This window comes from Theropithecus gelada, chromosome 1 (assembly GCF_003255815.1).
Source record: "Theropithecus gelada isolate Dixy chromosome 1, Tgel_1.0, whole genome shotgun sequence".
In the NCBI taxonomy this organism is placed as follows: domain Eukaryota; kingdom Metazoa; phylum Chordata; class Mammalia; order Primates; family Cercopithecidae; genus Theropithecus; species Theropithecus gelada.
The window spans coordinates 159214492-159236255 of NC_037668.1; the positions used below are offsets into that span (position 1 = coordinate 159214492).

Sequence of the window (21764 nt, forward strand, 5' to 3'; positions counted from 1 at the left end):
CTCGAACTCCTGACCTCAGGTGATCCACCCATCTCAGCCTCCCAGAATGCTGGGATTATAGGTGTGAGCCCTGACTGAGCAGTTTCTACGTTTTTATGCACTATTTGTCTCCTCCTTTCTCCTTCTCTTCTTCCCTCCTCCGATGTTAGAAACCCTTGTCACTTTAATTCCCTCATACACTTTTTTTTTTTGGTCATGAAATCTTAGGGTTAGAAGGGGCCTTTAAGGAATCAGGCCAAATTCTCATCTAATCAGATTAAGGGAACTTTAAACCAAAAGCAGAGGGAGAAAGGTAGGGCCTAAGTTGGAAAACATAGTAAAGCAGTGGTCCAGTGATTTGCAGGAGAAAACAATCAGAAAGGGACGGGTACAGTGGCTCATGCCTATAATCCCAGCACTTTGGGAGGCCGAGGCAGGTGGATCACTTGAGCTCAGGAATTTGAGACCAGTCTGGGCAACATGGTGAAACCCGGTCTCTATTAAAAAAAAAAAATACATAAATTAGCCAGGCGTGGTGGTGTGCACCTGTAGTCCTAGCTACTTAGGAGGCTGTAGTGGGAGAACTGCTTGAGCCCAGGAGGTGGAGGTTGCAGGGAGACAAGATTGTGCCACTGCACTCCAGCCTGGGTGACAAAGCCAGATCCTGTCTCGAAAAAAAAAAAATCAGAAAGATGGCCAGAAAATCTGTGAATATGTATTATCTGGCATAATTTCACATAAGTAAGAGGGTTAGAGTTTTTGTTAGGTACTTATTTGTACTACATTTGTTAATTTTCATTTTTACCAAGGGAGAAAATACAAATCTTTACAACAGATTATATGTGAGTAATGAGGGAAAAAAGCATCAAAGATAAGATTTCAGGCCTCAGAGACTGTGAAGAATGGAGTCCCCCTGAACACAAACAGAGAAGTGAGGGGAGGGGCTATGCAAATCACAATGTGATGGGGGAGGGTGAGACTGATGCTGAAGGTAGAAGGTGCTATCACAACTTTCAAGCATAAATGTCTAGTCGATCACTGAGGAGTTACACCCAAAGACTCAAAAGGACAGCATTATAGAACAAAAATATGCTTAGGGAAGAAGAGAAAGATTCATCTAAGGGAATAAGAGTGACAAAGGAAAGAATATAGAGAGACATCGTGAGAGGACAGAGCCCTGGAGAAATGCCTCAATTTAGAGGAATGGAGAAAGGCCAACAAAGAAGATATGAAGTCATGGCCAGGAGAGAAATAATGCTGAGCTTACAGGGAACAGGGAAGGCCTGGAAGCAGCAGTGGGACTGTCTCCTTTTTAAAAAAGGTCTGGGATAGTTTAAACCTAGTCTTTGACAGGGTCAAAAATGACTGGAACACATTAGGGACCCTCAAAAACAAAAACTACTAGCTTCTTCCTCTTGTTTGCCTGATTTGCCATAAACAAATAATTACTTCCTTGTTACTTATACAAGATTACTCACCTTCCAAGTAACTTACTATCTATTTTACCTTTCTGACCATCTTAGGAAAACTTTTTGCTGATCCACTAGTAGATTTGAACTGCTAGAAACTGGGGCAGCCAAATGAAAATAAGATCTTTATTTGATTGGGGATTTTAGTATATCCTGTAACTCCTATGCAAATCTAGCACCAGGCAAACACACTTTGCCTGCAACTACTTAGGTGCAGCAGGATGCAAACCAGAGGGGTGCTGTTCCCCTCCAACGGTGAGCCCAACCAAGGGCACAGATCACCTGCCAAACTGATGTGTCTGGCACTCCTGTAGCCACAGTGGAGGTTGCAAATCCCTTGCAAACATGCTCCAGCTATAAGCAAGATGCCTGGTTTCAACCCAGGAACTGAAAAGAACAAACTTCAAGTTCATTCCTTTTCTTAAAGAGAAAATGGCTTGCTCCCTCTGCAAGATATGCACTATTAATTTTAAATGCACTGAATTATCCCTAGGAGTCACTCCATTCCTCTCCAGTTTTAAATGAAATTATGGAAGAAAGAGGAGGAAGAAAGAAATAGAGGAAAAAGAGAGAGGAGAGTTGCAATTAAATTTTTATAATTAAAAAAATGTGTAATTGCATCTGATGGCATTCTCATTAAGATGAGATCCCAAGTAGAGAAGGGAAAAACAGTGACAGCAAAGCTAAGATAAGCGAGGCCTGTATTATCCAAGTTCCCCAGCTTAATGGTCCACCCCGTCAGAGCAGTCAGATGAGCTGAAGAAATGCCGGGGCTGCCAACACCATAGAAACCACGCGCCCTCTTTATTCGATTATCTCCCTGTGGCTAGAGCCACTGAGAATTACCCAAAATGATTTTTTAAAGCCTGGATTAGCTTTCCCCTGAGCAGACACAAAGATATTTCTGAGCTCTCTCCACCCGCCCTCCCTGCTGTCTACTGCATAGCTGGTATGAGCTTAGGGGACATAAAATCATTTCAGTATTTGCCATAAAGTATAATTAGGAGTCAATTTTGCTACTGCGAAAAATATTTCAATTAATTTTTTTAAACAAGCACAAGTGCTGTTTAGATTATCCATTGATGTGGATTATCCATGCCACTGCTCTCTAAGATCCCTCTTAATATGGGTAATGAGAGTTGGCTGCCCAGTGGCAGATTTTAATACAACACTGAAGATCATGCACCAAATTGCAGAGTCGAATGGCTCTTGCCTATCATTCCCAGACCAGACTTAATCTTTGCATTGTTAGCATGTCTTAGGAATCCATCTAGAATGACTACGCCACCAGAAACAATCAAACAAAATCTGCCAACTTAAAGCGAGATTGTCTGGTCCAGCTAATTAGGTGCTGTGAGTTACTGATATGCTAGCACATACGCAGGAAGTGTCAAGCCTCTTTTGCGGTCTTGGAAAAGGATGCCATGGGCAGTTCTGGAACAGTCTGCACCAATCAAACCAAACCCCTAGTATGCAAGACGATAAATGACTAGAAAAGGAGAGGAACAAGTCAAAAAGACTATGGGCACTCCAACTAGTTAAATCAATGATATTGCCACAATATTAAACATACTATGACTGAATGATACATTCCAAATGCAGGCATGAAGTCAGAGGTGTCAGTCCTGCACACAGTGGGGTTCAATAAATGCCTGTGGGATGGACTATATTTTGGGCCCTTACCTGCTTCCTCACAGTTGAGCTGCGCCTGTGACCAATCCCGCCAAATCAGAGTGGACCAATCCAGCAACAAGGAAGAAAAAGAGAAAATTGGGACGAATGAGATAAACAACCAGTCTTAAACCCAGAAGTAAAGTTTTTAATAATTAAAAACAATCTGTGTGGTGGCTAATGAAACATGTGGCATCACTCAGTTCAGTCCCAGAAATGGCTAAGAGACTTGATAAATAACTTCCACAATAAAGCCTACTAAAGCTCTTTTTTTCACAAAAGCACAGACGTCCCTGCTTTTAATATCTAGCACTACTCAAAATTAGAATAGGAGAGAACTGGTTCAATTTGTAGTAAAATATATTTGGGTTAGACAATAAGAAGATTTTTTTGTCTGCTAGGAGACACTAGGAAACACCAAAGGATGCTACAATTTTTGTTTTGTTTTGTTTCTCTAGGAAATCTTTAAAGATTGCTGTCTTTACAGGGAACAATTTTTCTGGATTTAGAGTGCAGAACATCTAGTTTCGGAAGAACCTTGAGGATCCTCTCAGTCAATGTTTTCCAATCTGTGTTTAGCCTCAGAAGCCTTTTCTCAAAGGGAATCTGACTCAGAGGCACAACACCCAAACCAAGGAGGCAGGGCTGTCCTGCTCTGAGTGAAGGATGGGACCAGAGCCTGGTTGCTGGTCACTGCTCTGTTCCTGCCACCAGGCCACTAGAGCTCCTTGAATCTAGTGGAGTGCTCTGGTCTTATAGAAGAGGAAACCAGAATTCAGAGAGGGGAAAAGCATGGCCCAAGGTCTCAGAGCAAAATAACTCAGCACCAGGAAATTCAATTCAGCTCTTTTCAGTCCTACAGAGCTTTCCACAGACTCAGGAGCTCAGGTGAACTTAAAGACTCTTAACACCAAAAAGATGTGTTCCAGAGAATCCCATTATCCTGGTTCCCTCCAGTCATCAAGACCGGTTTATTAATGGGATCTTTATTGTAATTCACAATGACAAAACAATGAAAGTCAAATGAAGCTATCTCTAAATAATGAGCCTATAATTGTAAATGGCCTCATGATTATTATGTGTTTTGGCAGATATAAGTGGTTGATATAATGGGTTAACCCAGGGTCTCTAAGGAGTCCAACCCATTAAAGCCCCTTCTCTAGTTAAATAAGCACATTTCTAGGCATCTGAGAACTGTTGGATGAATGAATACCTTGCTCTCCAACAGCTCACAAATTTTCTCATAGCAGCACTGTGACTGAGGGAAAATATTTGGCTGGGGTGGAGGAGGAAGGGGAAGGTGGGGAAAGATTGGGAGGGGTACATACTTGTACATCAGACAAATATTTCTACCAATGCTCTTTGGCAAGCCAATGCAATGTAATATTTCATTATCCAGCAACAGTCACTACTACTTAGGGGCTGCCTTCTTTTCTGGGCATAAAAAAAAAATCAAATGCCATCTCCTGATCTTTCTCTGGGTCAAAGACTCCCCAGAGCCCCTATGTTGAAGTCTGGCAGCTAAGGTTAGGTTACCAGAATCCTCTAGAGTTGAATGTTTATGTTCCTTGCAATTCAGTGGCGTCTGGGGGTCTCTGGTACAGTTTCAGCAAATGACAACCCCTTTCACTCAGTTCTGCTTAGCTCCTTCTTGAAGTCCCTGAAAACCCCATTTCTATCTGAGATCAGATGGGGTCAGCAAAGAGAAGTAAACAAACCCCACCCCAGGCCATTGCTCTGTAAGTCATTCAATGCCTTTACAACTCAACTCCTTGGCTCTCTCCCAGACTAAGATTGCTCTACCCCCCAGGCCTCTATCCCTTCCCAGGCCTGTCCCAGGCCACACTCACCTGGCTAGACTGCAATCTGTCCGCTGACCTGTTGGAAAGACAAAGGCAAAAAGCATTATGTTAAAGGAGAAGAGAGGGAGGGAGACCCACTCCTAGTAACTACCATGCCTATCTCCCCTAGAAGCCACAGTATAACAATGTGTAGCGAAAGAGAAGAGAGAGAGAGAGAGAGAGAGACAGAGAGAGAGAGAGAGAGAGAGAGACAGACAGAGAAACAGACAGACAGAGAGACAGACAGAAAGAAGAGAAAGCACCAAGACCCTCTTTCTGGGCAAGAACTGTTTCTGATGCTGATTCCCAGTCCAGGTCGGTCTCCCTAAACCTTACAGCCAACTCTGCTTCCCAATGGGAACATATGGATGGATGTAGTGGAACAATAGCAACACAGATCATACTTAATAGAATAAATTATTAGAAGCCCTCCCAGGGATGAAATTCAGCTTCTCTTATGTTGGATGTGTGTGTGGTGGGGTGGAAGGCCAAGTTTACTTGCTCCTGAGTGTATGTGTACACACACACACACACACACACACACACACACAGAGTTGGAGGTTGGGAGAACAAGAGGAGCTGTTTGCAGGACAGAACAGAGAAGATATGGATATTCTAGCTTGAGATTCATAGTAAATTCTCCTGTTAGGTTTGACTGAGGTGGCAAGGGAGATGGGAGATACAATGTTGATACTACTAGTAAATCATGGTTCTCAATCCAATAGTGGGACTTAGGAGTTCAATGGGTCATTGCTAGCTTTTAAAAAAATGAAACTGAAAATCTTCAAGTTCATGAGAAGTATTCTCATGTTTTAAAAAAATATACGTGCATGTCTACATGGGAAATGATGTGATACATATTGCTTTCTTTGGGTCCACAGTTAATGAAGCTTGATCTGTTTTAGACCTGCATTATTTAAACCAGGGGCAAACCCTAGCAGGTGCTGAGCTGGGGAAGTAAAAATCAGCTCCCACACTCCTCCCCATCCAAGCTCTTGCAAAGGAAACTCCAAGGGCTGGGGGAGGGAGGGCAGGGCCTTTCCTTGCCATTAAAGGTTGGTAATTGTTGCTTATAATTCAGCTCTTCTTGAGCAATGCCATCACCCACCCCTAACTGTCTCTCGTTACCAAAGGCTCAGCTCTTATGTGCAAAAATGTTACTCTGAGCCATTATTTTCAACATCTGTTCCATTTCCATTCTGGAATATTCATACACATCAATTATCCCTCTATGGTAAGAACAAGGGACTCCTGCATTATGGTGACAAATACATTCAGAAGGCAGGGACGTGATGACTTGCACACATAAAGATTTATAGTTTTGTTTTTTTCTTTATTGCTAGAACTTGTCATCTTTAGATTAAGGCAATTTGCAGCACTAATGAATGGTCAGCCTTCGTTCCTCCATAGTAGCACATTTAGTGCATAAATGTGTGAGTAAACCCATTCACTCACACACACAAGTGTGAGCGCATATGCATTTGTATGACCCCAAGGCCCTGCTCTCTGTCTTACTTATGGACTATGCTTAGACTGTCTTGATTCTCCGTGGAGCAATCTGATAACCCTAGAGTAAGGATTTTCTATAAGCAAAGTTTGGTCCTCAGTGCCCGAACTTGTTTAGTCTGAGTCCTTTTGGTGGTGAGGAAGAGAGAACAGAAATTATCTAACAGGCTTTCTTCACATAAAAGAAAATGCCTTAAAAGTCGTAAGATCAGGCTGGGCACGGTGGCTTACACCTGTAATCCCAGCACTTTGGGAGGCTGAGGCAGGCAGATCACCTGAGGTGAGGAGTTTGAGACCAGCCTGGCCAACATGGTGAAACCCCGTCTCTACTAAGAATACAAAAAAATTAGCCAGGCATGGTGGTGGGCACCTGTAATCCCAGCTATTCGGGAGGCTGAGGCGGAAGAATTGCTTGAACCTGGGAGGCGGAGTTTGCAGTGAGCCGAGATCACACCACTGCACTCCAGCCTGGCCGACAGAGGAAGACTCCATCTCAAAAAAAAAAAAAAAAAAAACAGTCGTAAGATCAGCCATGCATGGTGGCTCATGCCTGTAGTCCCAGCACTTTGGGAGGCTGAAGTAGGTGGATCACCTGAGGTCAGGAGTTTGAGACCAGCCCGGCCAACATGGCAAAATTCCGTCTCTACTAAAAATACAAAACTTACCCAGGCGTGGTGGCACACGCCTATAATCCCAGCTACTTAGGAGGCTGAGGTGGGAGAATCGCTTTAATCCAGGAGGTGGAGTTGGCAGTGAGCCGAGATGGTGCCACTCCACTCCAGCCTGGGTGACACAGCGAGACACCATCTCAAAAAAAAAAAAAAAGTCATTAGATAAAAGATTAGAGAAAAAAAACTAATCATCTGGGAAACCATCCAAGGCAGGAAAAGGACAGGGCAAAAAAGGTGGGTAGGAGGTTCTGGTATAATAAGAAGTGAGGCTCCAATTCCTGGGGCCAATGAGCCAAGGAGTACTGCACACTTTCCTAAACTTTGCAGTTTGTCTAAAGAGTGCTCAATAATTTATTTTAAAATGTCAGATCTCTGTGTAAGTACAGGCTTGCCTGTAACTGAAGTTAGCCATATTCCCTGCAGCTTCTCCCTTCCTCTCCCCCTTATCTTTAAGTGAGGAGATTAGTGGGACAGGGAGGAGGGGTGGGGCATTCAGAGGCATCCCCAACTTGGGAATCCCATTAATCACAGGATGCTGAGAGCTAGGCAGGAAATCTGGGCAGGGTGCCAAAAAACCCTGGGGAAGCTTCCCTTTCAACCTCCACCTTCTGTTTGACAGTTGAGGAGAGAAAGTCCAGAGTGCCAGTCCAGTTCTCTGCCTTGCTACTTTCCAGGGTCTGGTTAAAATCATTCTATGAGACAAGACAGTCCATTCAGCACCATGGCCTCAGCATAGCCACAGGAGAGAGGGCTGCCACTTAAACAGCATTAAGAGCTTTCAAAGCAGAAAGAAACTAACGCTCTTTCTGGAAGCTATAGAAAGCGGCAGTCTGTCCATCTCCTGCATTTGAGAATTCTCTCCTCTTAGAGCAGCTGCGTATCTCATCTCATGGCTCCCTACCTTCTTGCTCCAGTCTCAGTGCTGCCACAGAGGAGCTAGAAGTTTTAACAAAGTGTCTGGAGAATAAATAACCCCTCAGCCTCTCTACCCTGAAGTGGCAGAGGAGGCAAGGGTTGGGGGACTGGGTGGAGAGCAGGCACGCTCCATTTAAACAAATAGATGATACACGTTAGTGCTTCATTAAGCATTGGCCTTTTCCCATTACTCAAGCAGTCATTTGGGGCGTGTGCTTCCACATCAAACAAGCCGGGAAAAGAAAGGCATTCATATAACAAGACCGGGTCCACTTGGCTGAGGATGGAGGCGTGTGCTCAGCAAGAAAGCTCCAGCTGGCCTCACTGTCAAGCCTCCAGCAGAGGGTTCCCACACTCACTTTCTCCCAGGGTTTTCTGCAGAAGGTCATGCTTGGCTTGTAACTTGGTGATGAGGTTCCTGCCCTCCAGGTACTCTTTCATTTTCTGTAAGAGAGGAGGAGGAAAAAGAGCAATCAGACTCCTGAAGAAGAAAAAAAAAATCACAGATGCTCAGCTGAACAATTCCCCTTTACAGAGGTCATTTGGTTTCTGACCCAATTTCTACCAGTCCATTTTTTAATTTCTTTAAGGCACTGATCATATGGGCAGCTGTTGATTTTCATGGTGGATTAATATCCTTCTCCATGTTTTTTTCTGGGAGTTCCATGATGGCCAGTATAAAGAAACTGTTTCCTAGAGCCCCTCTCCCGCAGTTTCACTGAGGAAGAGCAGGGAGGGTGGATGAACTCATTGAGCCCTGGTCTTCTTGGTGTGAGGACACACACCTGCTATCTGTCACCTCTACTGACATCCTGCCCTGCCCTGGCCTCTTGGCAGGAGGGGGAGGGCATTCCATCACACTAGGAGCAGTGCCAATGGCAGGCTTAGTCCCTGCCTCAGCTGTAAGCCTGGGATGTGGAGCATCTTTGAGCCATATCCTCAACAGCTTCCTTCTCTATTCTGCATGAAGTCTTTATGGAAAGCTTTGGATTTCTGAGCACTCAGTGGAAGGGGCTGCCATCCCCCACTTGCATACACAAATCCAGGTCCAAACACAAATGTGATCCCACCTGCTCTCACAGTCAAAATATGACTGCTGTGCTGCACTTTCAGATTTGTTCTCTCTCAACCCTCGTCTGCCCAGTGAGAGACCGTATGTCCCCAGACAATTCACTGAATCTTCAAAACAACCCTAGGAACTATCATCATCATCATCATCATCATCTCCATTTTACACATGAAAGCACTGAGGTTTCGAGAGTTTAATTAAGTTGCTCAAGGTCTAACAGTTAGTGAGTGGTAAAGTCAGTATCCAAATACAGACAGTTTGACAATACAGTGTGTGCTCTTAACCATTATGACAAAATGTCCCATCCATCATGGTACAGAGCAGGAGAAGGAGAGAAGCAGAACTAAACTTCATAGTATTAACGCTCTATGCATGCAGCAACATAGCAGGTTTTAGAGCACTTTACCACATATTCTCTCATTTGACTCTTACAATAAATAACTGCACAGCATATAGGGAAGATATTACTTCCTTATTACAGACAAGATGATCTCAGGGGAGGTGAGGTATCAAATAAACTGCTGAGAGTTGCAAGCTAGCAAGTGGTAGTGTCAGGCCCAACCCAAGGCTTTTGGATTTTTAAAGTATCTTTTCTGCTCTCCTCCACAGCCATTCTTGGGGTCTTAGTTTGCCTTGATCACCTCCTGCTGCAGTGGTTTATCCTCCAGATCAGGGGCTATCTGCCTACGTCTGAACTCAGAAGTCAAATGGCCAGGTTTCCCAAAGTGTGATCCGTGAATTACTGGTGACATGTGAGATCATTGAGGTAGTTAGGTGGATGCACCATTTTAAATGGTAATAGTTCTGTCTGTCTTTTAATGTATATTAAGTAAAACATATAATTATACATCAAACCTTTGATTTCACTTAGGATTAAGAGTGATAGAAAGAAAAGGTGAACAGGGCCAGGTGCGGTGGCTCAGGCCTATCATCGCAGCACTTTTGGAGGCTGAGGCAGATGGATCACTTGAGGACAGGAGTTTGAGACCAGCCTGGCCAACATGGTGAAACTCCATCCCTAACAAAAAACATAAAAATTAGCCGGGCGTGGTGGTGAGTGCCTGTAATCCCAGCTACTTGAGAGGCTGAGGCAGGAGAATTGCTTGAACCTGGGAGGCGGAGCTTGCAGTGAGCCAAGATTGCACCACTGCACTCCAGCCTGAGCAACAGAGCAAGACTCCGTCTCAAAAAACAAAAAACAAACAAAAAAAGAAAAGTGAACAAATGTGAGTTACTTTTACTCTATACTTTTCTGTACAATGTGAACTTTTAACTAAGAGCTTGCATCTGATTCTTTCTCTTGTTTAAAAACAAAAGAAAAATCTGCTTTCTCTGGGACGCAGTGCCTAGCCCTCCCATGTTCACCCAGATGTTCCTGTGGGTACCATGCAAATCTCCATGACAGCACTTCTCATACAGCCCGGTCACAGAGGGTTTATTACTCATGTGTCTTTTTCTCCAGACTGCTTCCTCCCTATGGTCAGAGACCATTTATTATTCTTTGCACCCCTGATAGTACCACACCTAGCAGATAGCAGATACTCAATAAATGCATGATGAATAAATGAATGAGCAGTCTCACTCTCCTCTGGGTAGACCCTTCCTCAGCAGTCACAAACCAAGCCCCTAGTGTGCCCGTACTCACTGAATTAAAAATAAAACAAGCCAAAACTAAATCTTACTCCAAATCATTTCTACTGCCTTATTCATGATCTGTTCTCTCTGTGCCTTTATACTTTTGCACAAGAACATCTGCAAGGAAAGAGGCTCTGTTGTCACCTTCCCTTTTCCATCTGTTCCAGATGCCAGCTCACCTGCTGTCATTCTTCCCGGGGTAATATCCGAATCCCCAACCAATGCCTAATTGTGGATTTGAAACAGTACTTTAGGGCCCAGAGGTGGAAAGCCTTCAGGAAATATCAATTGCCAACAATGCAAGCCTCAAAAGCCTCTCTCTTTGGAAGGTTATCCCAGGAGACGCTAAAGGTTTCCTAATGAGGAAAATTCACCAAGAAACTGTAACCCTCAAAACAAGACCAGACTGCTCAGAAAACAGCTACAGTTCTCAAAGGAGATGGATGCAAATTCCTTCTTCTCACTACTTGTGATTCCGGAAATCAATTTTTTAAATTCATGTTCACAATTCATTAGTTAACTCTGGCTGTCACTTGATGAACCATTAAAATAAATAACAATCTCGTCAAGATGTATGACGCATTACCTCTTCGGGTTCCATTAAATCCTGAAGGATCATAACTGTGTCAAGGTATGAACTGCATCCCTAATACTGGTGTGGAAACCATGGTTGGAGTTTTCCATCCAGGTAAGCCAGGTATGGAAAGGTAAAGGCATCTCAGAATCTGCAGGCATGTTATTTTATTTATCACTCCCCCATACCACCCATAAGTCAGCATTTATCCATATGAGAGACTCGCTGGGGATAAGTGACCTTGTCTTTAATTGGTGGAAGTGAGTTAGAAGGCTTCTATTGCTGCTCGACAGACACACAGAGAAAGGAGCTAAGACCGCTGAAGAAGGCAAGGGAAGAATAGGTGGTTTTTAATGATTTCTGGAGATGAGGGGGGCCAGGAAAAGGGATGCTTATAATCTCCAATCTCAAAATTCCTTCCTTGGGCAACGAGGATCACTTTCCTTACTTAGGGCACGTTCCAATATTAGGTTATTCTTTTTCGTTCCTTCACCAAACACCCAAAATCAAAGTGGCTACCTGGGGTTTTCCTCAATGAAGGAGCAAAAGAACGGGTAATATTTTATTCTAGGTATCACCAAAATAAAATCAAGTTCCTAAAACACAGTCTGACCAGTGCCCACCCCCAACAACTTTCACACTTTATCAAAACTGAGAATTTCTTCAAAAAGTAGGAAGGGCGGCAAAGAGTCTATTGGGCATTTTGTTTAGTGCCATTGTAAAACTTCAACTCAGTTTTTATGACTCATTAATTCATTTCCTAATAATTCCTAATTGGATATTAACTGTCAGCAGTGAGTTTATTGAAAAGTATTAATATAATAACTTTTCTTTCTGCACTTTCTCTCCCTGATAGATGCTTTAGTTGCATTACAATGAAAAAGCATGAGTTGGAATATTCTAGTCCTACCACTTACTAACTCTTCTAACCTTGGGCAAATCATTTAACCCCGAGTCTTAGTTTTTCCATCTAAAAAATGAGAATATTTTTTTCACAAGGTTGGTGAGAATGAAATTGGATAATAAGCATTACTGTGATTAGCACAGGGCCTGGCTTCCTTATACCTGAATCACCTCCTCAGTGAGCCTAAAAGCATCCCTTCCCTAAGTGTCTTTGCTTTGTGCTAAAATAAAAGCAGAATGAAAGCAGAAGGTTTTGGGCCTTAAAAAAGTAGTAAGAGGCACTAGAATGCTTTTCAAATTTCATTTTTAAAAACCTCTTCCCTTTAAATACACTCTTACCATGGGGGTATAAAACTCACTGGATGTTGCTTATGCCTTGGATTTAATCTGCGTGAACCTAAGACCCTAAGTATCCACTGCAGCAAGGCAGGAAAAGTTAGTACACCTACCCAGCCCATGCTCAGAGATATACAGATGTCATTATAGTGGCTGTTTCCCCACCATGCAGGCATGCTGACATTTCCCCTTCTCCCCATCAGTTTTTAAAATAGGAAACAGCTGTCAGATAGAATACATAATAGAGTAAACCTTAAATGGAGCATGTCTCCCCAGTTTAATTGACAGCACAGGGGCATTCACTCATTTGTACTCGCCAGCACACGTTTACCAAGGGCCTGCAAGAAAATACCAAGATAAAAAGATCTCAGACCACAAGTTCCAAGTCTAGTGGTCGCTCATTGCCCCAGTGGCCAAGGCATTGCCTCCTCTTCTATTACCTTCCCTAAACCTGTCCCTAAGAATTCAGACTGTTTAGCTTTGTTACCTTATCAGCCATGATCCTTAACCCCTTCACTGCTCTATCCCCATACAATAACCTAATTCTCCAACTCCCTATAAAAGGAAATACTTAGGCTGGGTGTGGTGGCTCATGCCTATAATTCCAGCACTTTGGGAGGCTGAGGAGGGCGGATCAAGAGGTCAGGAGTTCGAGACCAGCCTGGCCAACATAGTGAAACCTCGTCTCTACTAAAAATACAAAAAATTAGCTGGGGGTGGGGGTGGATGCCTATAATCCCAGCTACTTGGGAGGCTGAGGCAGGAGAATCTCTTGAACCTGAGAGGCGGAGGTTGCAGTGAGCTCAGATTGCGCCATTGCACTCCAGCCTTGGGCTCTTGGGCAACAAGAGCGAGGCTCGGGCTCCAAAAAACAAAGGAAATACTTAGGAAAATGCCAGCCTTATAAAGCTTTGGTAAACCTTGGCTAAACAGCGAGCATCACTGCCTGTGAGGAGGGAATTTGCTAAACAAATGATGGCATATTCATACCGTGGAATTCTGTCCAGCTATTTAAAAAGGAGGCAGATCTTTTTGGACTAACATAAAAATAAGATCCAAGACAAATAATGTTAAAAAAGTGAAGAATGGTATAAGTGGTATACTTCTATATCTACTTCCATTTTCTTTCATTACATTTCTAAGGTAATTTATTGCATTAAAGGGTATTTACAGATACGTCAGTTGTTGTCCATGCAGAGTATCTCTGGAAGGACACAGAAGAAACTGGTTTCAACCACCAGCAGAGGGGAGGGGAAAGAGGAGTCAGGAATGAAAAGAAACTTTATAGTAGGTTTTCCTGTATACCCTTTTAAATATTTGCATCCTTTAAAAATACTGATTTTTAACAATCACAATAAAAAAGGCAACGGGTAAAGAGTAGACATTGCTGAACTATGTGTTATAGAAGATAAGCAATAAACACAAAGCCAAGAAAATCAGGAAACATGTCACCACTGAGGGCAAATAAGAGGCGAAAGTTGCTGAGCTGTTCCTGAGCCCTTCCCTTCACCTCTGCTTCTTCCACAGCGTGTAGAGAAGCAGCCTGTGGCCAGAGACCCAGTAATCAGAGCAGTGGGTCCAGCTTTTGTGAGCTACCCATTCTCTCTGGATTTATTGATTGATTGACTGATTGATTGAGATGGAGTTCCGCTCTTGTTGCCCAGGCTGGAGTGTAATGGCGTGATCTTGGCTCACTGCAACCTCCGCTTCCCGGGTTCAAGCGATTCTCCTGCCTCAGCCTCCCAAGTAGCTGGGATTACAGGCATGTCCTACCATGCCCAGCTAATTTTGTGTATTTTTAGTAGAGACAGGGTTTTTCCATGTTGATCAGGCTGGTCTTAAACTCCCAACCTCAGGTGATCTGCCCACCTTGGCCTCCCAAAGTGCTGGGATTACAGGCGTGAGCCACCACGCTCGGCAGATTTATTTATTTATTTATTTATTTATTTATTTATTTTTATTTATTTTTTTTGAGATAAAGTCTCGCTCTGTCGCCCAGGCTGGAGTGCAGTGGCCGGATCTCAGCTCATTGCAAGCTCCGCCTCCCAGGTTTATGCCATTCTCCTGCCTCAGCCTCCCAGGTAGCTGGGACTACAGGCGCCTGCCACCTCGCCTGGCTAGTTTTTTGTATTTTTTAGTAGAGACAGGGTTTCACCGTGTTAGCCAGGATGGTCTCGATCTCTTGACTTCGTGATCTGCCCGTCTCGGCCTCCCAAAGTGCTGGGATTACAGGCTTGAGCCACCGCACCCAGCCAGATTTATTTATTTTTTAATCTTTCTTTCCTTCTCTCTTTCTCTCTCTCTCTCTCCCCCCGCCTTCCTCCCTCTCTTTCTCTCTCTCTCTCTCTCTTTCTTTTAAGGCAGAGTCTTACTCTGTCACCCAGGTTGGAGTGCAGTGACACAATCTTGACTCACTGCAACCTCTGCCTCCTGGGTTCAAGTGGTCCTCCCACCTTAGCCTCCTGAGTAGCTGTGATACTGTCCTGTGATACGTGCCCATGACCACACCTGGCTAATTTTTGTATTTTTAGTAGAGACAGGGTTTCACTATGTTGTCCAGGCTGGTCTTGAACTCCTGACCTCAAGAGGCCCACCTGCCTCAGGCTCCCACAGTGCTGGGATTACAGGCATGAGCCACCATGCCTGGCCTATTTATTTTTCTAAGTTTTCAAATAAGAAGGTTGGGTTAGGTAATTTTAAAAAATCGCTTCAAGTTTCTTCACTCCACAATTATTTTCCTGAGACTCCTGCAAGCAACTCATTTTTACAGGTCATGCCTCACATTCCCAATTGATGTCATCTGGGCAAATCAGTCCAATGAGAGCCATAAGTGGTCAGAAAGTTTTCTTAGCAGCCCTCTTGGTCACTAGGCACACCACCCAGGAGTCAAGCGGTGACAAGAGACTGCTTCCTAACCTTCCAAAAGATAGGATCTTCCAGGATGTGCTGCTCTGATGTTTTTGAAGGGCATAGGGAAACACACGGACAATGTTTGCAGAGGCAACAGACTAAAGAAAGCACATCTGTAGTTGTATTGGCTTTGTGTGGGTTGTATGGTAAACAGGTAGTCACTCTGCTTAATGTGGGTATCCCATTTTCCATAAATGTCTATTTCACCACCCCAAAAAGCTCCTTTTATCATGAAATTAATCATCTGATGCAAAGTACCAGTCACAAAAATGATGAACTTGCACAGAATCCCACTGCTAGACAAGCCCAGACAAAAACTGTTCCTGTTAGCCAAGGAAATTTGCACACAATTTTGATAAGTGGCACTAGGGCCACCACATAAGACACGAAATAGATTAGAGGACATCAGTGTATTGAGACAGAAAGTGAAAGGGTGGGCAGAATTTGCGAGGTCACCAGTTTGAAGCAGGCCATTCCTGCTTTTACTAAAGGTCAACTTAGAATACAAATGTTACAGAATTCATTTAAAGCCAAAAAGCAATTCTGACAACGACTGTCTTAAAATTCAAGATTTTTAGGTCCAAAATTTCTTACTTAACCTAAAAAATGGAAATCTTCACAATATAATGAGATTGGGTCATTTAAATAGTGTTATATCTAAGCAGTCCAGACAGACCAGCTAAACAATCCTATTATTAAAAGCCTCTAGAGAGTGTTCAACAAGCTCCTTAGATAATGAAGCTTGGGGCAGCGACACATCCCTCATTATAGTCAGAAAGTTATCTTAACGTGTGAGCCAGGTTATTGCGTGCATTTGTTTTCCCACATGCTGCTCTTTCCTCAAGGAATGCGATTCTCCTCCCCGACTCCCTGCCTGGTTCGCTTATTCTTCAAGATTAAACACAAAAGTCACTTTGTGTGTGATGCTTCCCCAACTCCACTCATCCTGGCTGCCATTCATGCACTAGTGCATGTATGCATTTTTACATTTTTTAAACTACAAAAATCAACCTATTTTAACTGTTCAGATATATATGAAGTAAAAATGGAAGTTCTCCCTTTACATGACCCATCCCCCATCATTTCCCTCTTTATCTTATACTCTCAGCATTCCCAGCTTGTAGCACAGCGTCTGGCAATAGTAAATCCTCAAAAACTGATCAATGAATAATTTAATAATGATTAATAAATACATTAATGATGATGGTGAAGATAAAGTTTTAGCATTTATTGAACGCGAACTACAAACCACGCAGTGTATTAAATATTTTACAAAAATCAATGAATGAGCTAAAATGCCATTCTATTATTTTTTTGTATTGGTTTTAATATTTTACTCAGAAGTATGCTTAAAGAATATTATAATTATATGACTTAGATTGTAAAACAATATGTACAGCAGTATCCTATTTTTTAGAATAAAATTATAAATATGTGCTCACATATGTATTTGTGCACGTATAGAAAACAGATTAGAAAGGAATATATTCTAACACCATTATCTCTAGCTGGTAGAATTACGGACAATTTTTATTTCCTTTCTTTTGCTTCTAAATTTTATATAATGAGCATATGTGGCTTTGTATAATCATTTTTTAAAAGTTGTTTTAGAAGAATAGTACTGATACATCATTCCCTTTTAGCAGTTTTCTCTAGGATAAAAAATATGAGGAAGTCTGAGCTTAATTAAAAAAACAGATTTCTTTAAAAAAAAGTTAGCAAATCTTCAGTGTTCTTAATGCAGAAAAGGCAGTGTTCAAAGAATAATTAAACAAATCACTCCAGTTGCAGGAAAAATTCAATTTACTGCATGCAGACTGTTTCTTGACTGAAAAGTTAATTCCTTTCATTCAGAATCAGTATGCATATTCACTGGCTATATTTCATCTCACATCTGCAAACTTAATATTTCCTTTCTTGGTCATCAGAAGATTAGGAAATAAATTTTAGCCCAGGCAATAGATCCTACTTGGCAAGCTCAAAATAACTCACTTATTAAAAAGCAGCACCAAAGACCAGTAGCGGACTTCCAAAGGACTGTTAACAATACTTAAAAAAAAAAAGGAATAAAAGGCTCCAACTGTCTAAAAGAAGACTAGAGATACACGAATAAGAAAATACGATGTTTTGGAATTATGTGCAAAATAGTAATGCTGCACATAACCCATCCTTTAAGTTTTAGCAATAATTAGAAAAAATAGTTTCCCAACATTGAAAGTTATAAAATAATGTCATCATATTGCCTAGAAAAGATTATAGATTTTTAAAAACAAAACATGTGTTATCATGAATATTTGTATGTACTTTCCAAGAACTAAAAGATGAAGTTCCCCTTTCAGGATCCCCTGTGCCTGAGAAGGAAACCTTCCAGTGAAAGCCTACTAGCTAGTTAAAAATTTCTTAAAAAAGAAAATCTTCTGAGTAGTATACTTGGGAGCATCCTTTTTCTTGGGAGGATCCCTGTTAGACATACACAACTTATAAATGCTTGCACCTTTAAGTGTAGGGATGGTCTCTGAGTATGCCCACATTCATATCTAAGATATTCAACGCCTGTCCTTCAGACACTTAACAAGGACTCTGAGTTCCAAATCTCCCTGAGTGCTGCACTGCATGCTGACGCTCTTTAAAAGCCATAGTGCTCCCTTACTGTGAAATAAAACTGCTCTGTCTCTTGCTGGTTGGCTCTCCTCTTAGCAATGCTGGGCTTGCTCATGAAGGTTTCAGACACTGTGGACTTGACGGACTCCATGGAGTTGCTGTACTGGAAGCAGTCAGACACATCAAAGTCCTCCACAGTCACAATGTCCTGGATGGTTTGCAGGGTGGCCTCCATTGTCTTCTTTACCTGCCATGACAAGGGTCAACAGGATGCATGAAGGGTGGGTTGTAAAACAGTAGGTGATGGAGAAGCTTGAAGGGAGTGGGCTGGGGAAGGCCAGAGGATGCCATCAGAATGTGCAGCTCTGCTTCCCACTGGACAGTGCTAAGTGAGAGGTAAACATCACATGGACTCTGCTACAGCATGATACTCTCTACAGTGAAAACCTAAAAGCCACTACAATTCTTCATGCTATGTACTTGACCCAGATCTTTTAATGTTTACTTTTAAAATTTAATATTAGCATTTTTATATCATATAACAATATTATATATTATATTTTAATGTTTACTTTTACAATTTAACATTAGCATTATTATAATATTATATAGCAATATTATAATAGAAGTGTTAAGGGAAAGAGGATAAAATATATCTAAACCAACCCCCTCATACAAACAGCTAATTAAAATGTGTGATGGGCCTAGCACTGCAAAGCCCCAGGTTCTGTTTCATGACCTTCAATAAACTGATGAATTTGTTTGCTCATTTGCAAACTAAGTGACCTATCCCTACTTCTTCCTGATCTTCCTGCGGAAAGTAAGACTTACTGAGACACAAGGTAAGAAGCCATCTGAGCTCAACAGAAAGCTGGATCACCTGCCCTTTTGAACTGCTTTTTGAAAGCAAATACACTGAGCCCAGAAGAAACTCACCCTTTCCTAAGAGGATGGAGATGTTTGAAGTGTCAAAGTCAAAGGCCTCTGTTTGTTTGAACATGCTAGACAAAGCTAGGCATGAGGAGGTGGTTTCAGAGACACAATATTGTTCACACAGCTGCCAAGTGCCATTTTGATTAAATGTGTAGAGGGGAAAAAAAAGCATTTCGCAAAAGCTCAAAATAGAGCACAACCTTTGGCAATGCAAGAGCAACTTCCTGGAGTTCAAGGGCAGGATGTAGCAGAGGGGGAAAGTCCAAGCCTACATTTGGCTAGGAAATGTTTGCGGCCGCCCGGACATTCTCTGCATGCTCCTTCCACCTGCTCTCAGACGGGCAGCAGCAAAAGTTTCAACAGGGAAACTCAGAGTGTGGCTTTGAGCCTCCTAAGGAGGAAACTCACCTCTTCGTTTTCAATCTTTAGAGTGGATAAGCGAGACTGCAGTTGTTGGCATCTCTGTACCAGCTCACTCTGGACAGGCTGCTGGGCACAGAGCTGGGAAGCCTAACAAAAGAAAGCAACACCAGGTCAGAAAGAGGATACAGTCCCCTTGGCAGTTCCAGAGTTCCCATTACTGGCAATGAAACTACCCATATTCAAGGTATAAGGCTCGTGGTTTCTATGTTGAAGCAAATTCCAAAGCCAACTTGTGTGAGCCTCTTCCAGGACCAAACAGTACATGAAAGGAATGGGTAGGGGGATCTGTTTGGAGTCCGGCAGGGGTAGGTCTATGTATGGTCTGCAGCTCCATGGAAGGCTGAGGAGGCTGGAGAAGAGTGCCTCAGGCAGCCCCAGCTCCAGAAACACAATGCTTTGGCACAGCGAATATTTCCTGCCGAAAGTCCAAGTGGCCACCTCTCTGGCCCCTCCCTCATCCCCCTTCATACATCAGAGTGAAAGCAGGAGAGAAGTGGGTCAGGAGGCTAACTTGCCGCTGCTGGCAGCCAGCATGTGTTTATAAATCCAGGCCATGCATGACAGCTCTGATTCAATGAGAAAGCGTGAAGCCAGGAACAAGTTGGTCGCCTATGCTAGAGGGCCCGAGAGGGTATGGAATCTGAAAGAGCTTGGGATTTTCCAAAGAGCCATCATTTTACCCCAGGCCTTCCCTAGAGCTGTAAGAGAGGAGTCTGCCTTTCCCACAAGGATTATTGCCAATTAGCTTTCCCCTGTGTGAAGGAATGGCTGCTCCACTGTCTCCTGTTGGGGATGTGGTTATGGGATGAGGTCATCCACAGTCCCCTGGATGACAGATGAGGAGCAGAAGGCTGAGAGAGTTGGGAGGCAGGACCCATGTGGAGACAGCTCCTGTCACCTTGTTACCGTTCGTCCTTTAGCCTCTTGTCTGCAGAGAGACATCTGGATAGAAATGGCCTCCTTCCTCCTCAGCAACGAGTGGGCACATTCACATGCCCACAGACCATTCCCTTGCTTGAAAAGACAAAACCTCTCTTCAAATGGAGGGGGCTGGGACTTGACCTTTTCCTCCATTGGCTTTTAAGCTCCCAACTGACTTGACCTCCTCCCCCAGCTGAGAGGCTGGTCTGAGCCAGCTCTCAGATCTGAAGAGAGCTGACTTCACTCTAACTCTTGGATAAGCAGACACAATGGAGAAAGCTCAGTGGCCAGAACCGGTTAGTGCCAAGAGTGAAATTCTCTGGCTGCCTGATGTCACCAGTCAGGCATCCAGAGTCCCACAGCCTCTGAGGGCACCAAAAATGGAGCCAAGTACCTCCTCCTAGTACATCTGAGAGCACTTGGCATCAATTCATATGCTGTGCACCCCAGAACACCAGTTAGTGTGGGGCCTTGGCCAATTTCAAGGCTTCCGGTCAAAATGCCACCCGATCTTTGGCCCTAATCCAACGACTTGCAGGCAGCTCCCTCCTGTTGCCTCCACAATCTGCAGACAACCCACACTGATGGGGACAGACTGGCTGCAGAGGCCAAGAATGACCCACCCTCTCATCTCTTTTTATTTTCACTCATACGAAGGCTAGGCTAGAATGCGGAACCTTCACAAGCTCCCGAACTGGTCCTGGCCCCTGCCTGGCTCAGCCACTGATCAGCTATATCACATAAAGAGAGCGCCCCAGCAGAAGAGTGAGCTATTGATTTTTAAAGTAACCCAGACCTAGCAGAGAGGAATCAGGGAAGGAAAAACCACCTCCAAGCCTGTCCCTTTAAGAAGTAGCAGAGCTGATGATGATGCATGCTTTGGCAGTGGTCCGCTACCGGGGTGCAAGGTAATACACTTCAGCTGCGCTCTGGAGTACGGAAATAAGACACTGACAGGGGGAGGTGGGGGCCTGAGCACCCAGCATCTGGAATCCTCCTTTATGGAGACAAGCTGTTTGGCTCAGAAGGCAACTCAGTCACTAACACCAGAAAATGTATCATTCCACTCAGCTGGTCCCCAAGTTCCACTGATCCCTGGGAAGGAATCTCAGTGACAGCCGGAGAAGGGGCTTGGAAGGCAAGTTTGACCAGAAGCCAGGGCAGGTGAAGAATGGGACTTCCTGAGGCTTGGTGACACCCCTCCCCCCAATTCTAAATGCACATGCTATCATCTCACTTCTCCATCTGTTCAGACACTGACATTTCCTAAGTCACAGCAATGGAAATGAACTGTAAATGGTTTGATTTTCCCCAAGAAGGAAAGAAAGGAAATCAACTCCACATTTCTGTCTCTAGGACAGTGTCTCACTCTCCATAGAGGCCGACTGACGACAGCAAATCCTCTGG

The 21764-nt window shown here is 43.4% G+C and overlaps 1 protein-coding gene across 2 annotated transcripts in view; it reads right to left on the reverse strand.

Annotated features, from left to right (window-relative positions):
• The window catches only part of SRGAP2 (SLIT-ROBO Rho GTPase activating protein 2), a 249053-nt gene that overhangs the window by 38237 nt on the left and 189052 nt on the right, over positions 1-21764 (reverse strand). Inside the window, exons 9-13 of one of the 2 annotated variants that reach the window (XM_025374780.1) lie at positions 19422-19523; positions 18130-18327; positions 8412-8496; positions 4970-4997; positions 3132-3156 (exon numbers count right to left, since the gene is read on the reverse strand). In XM_025374780.1, coding sequence (XP_025230565.1) covers positions 3132-3156; positions 4970-4997; positions 8412-8496; positions 18130-18327; positions 19422-19523 — 438 coding nt within the window. Of the gene's footprint in view, positions 1-3131; positions 3157-4969; positions 4998-8411; positions 8497-14927; positions 18328-19421; positions 19524-21764 lie in introns of those variants that run through there. The other variant, XM_025374790.1, reaches the window with a different exon arrangement.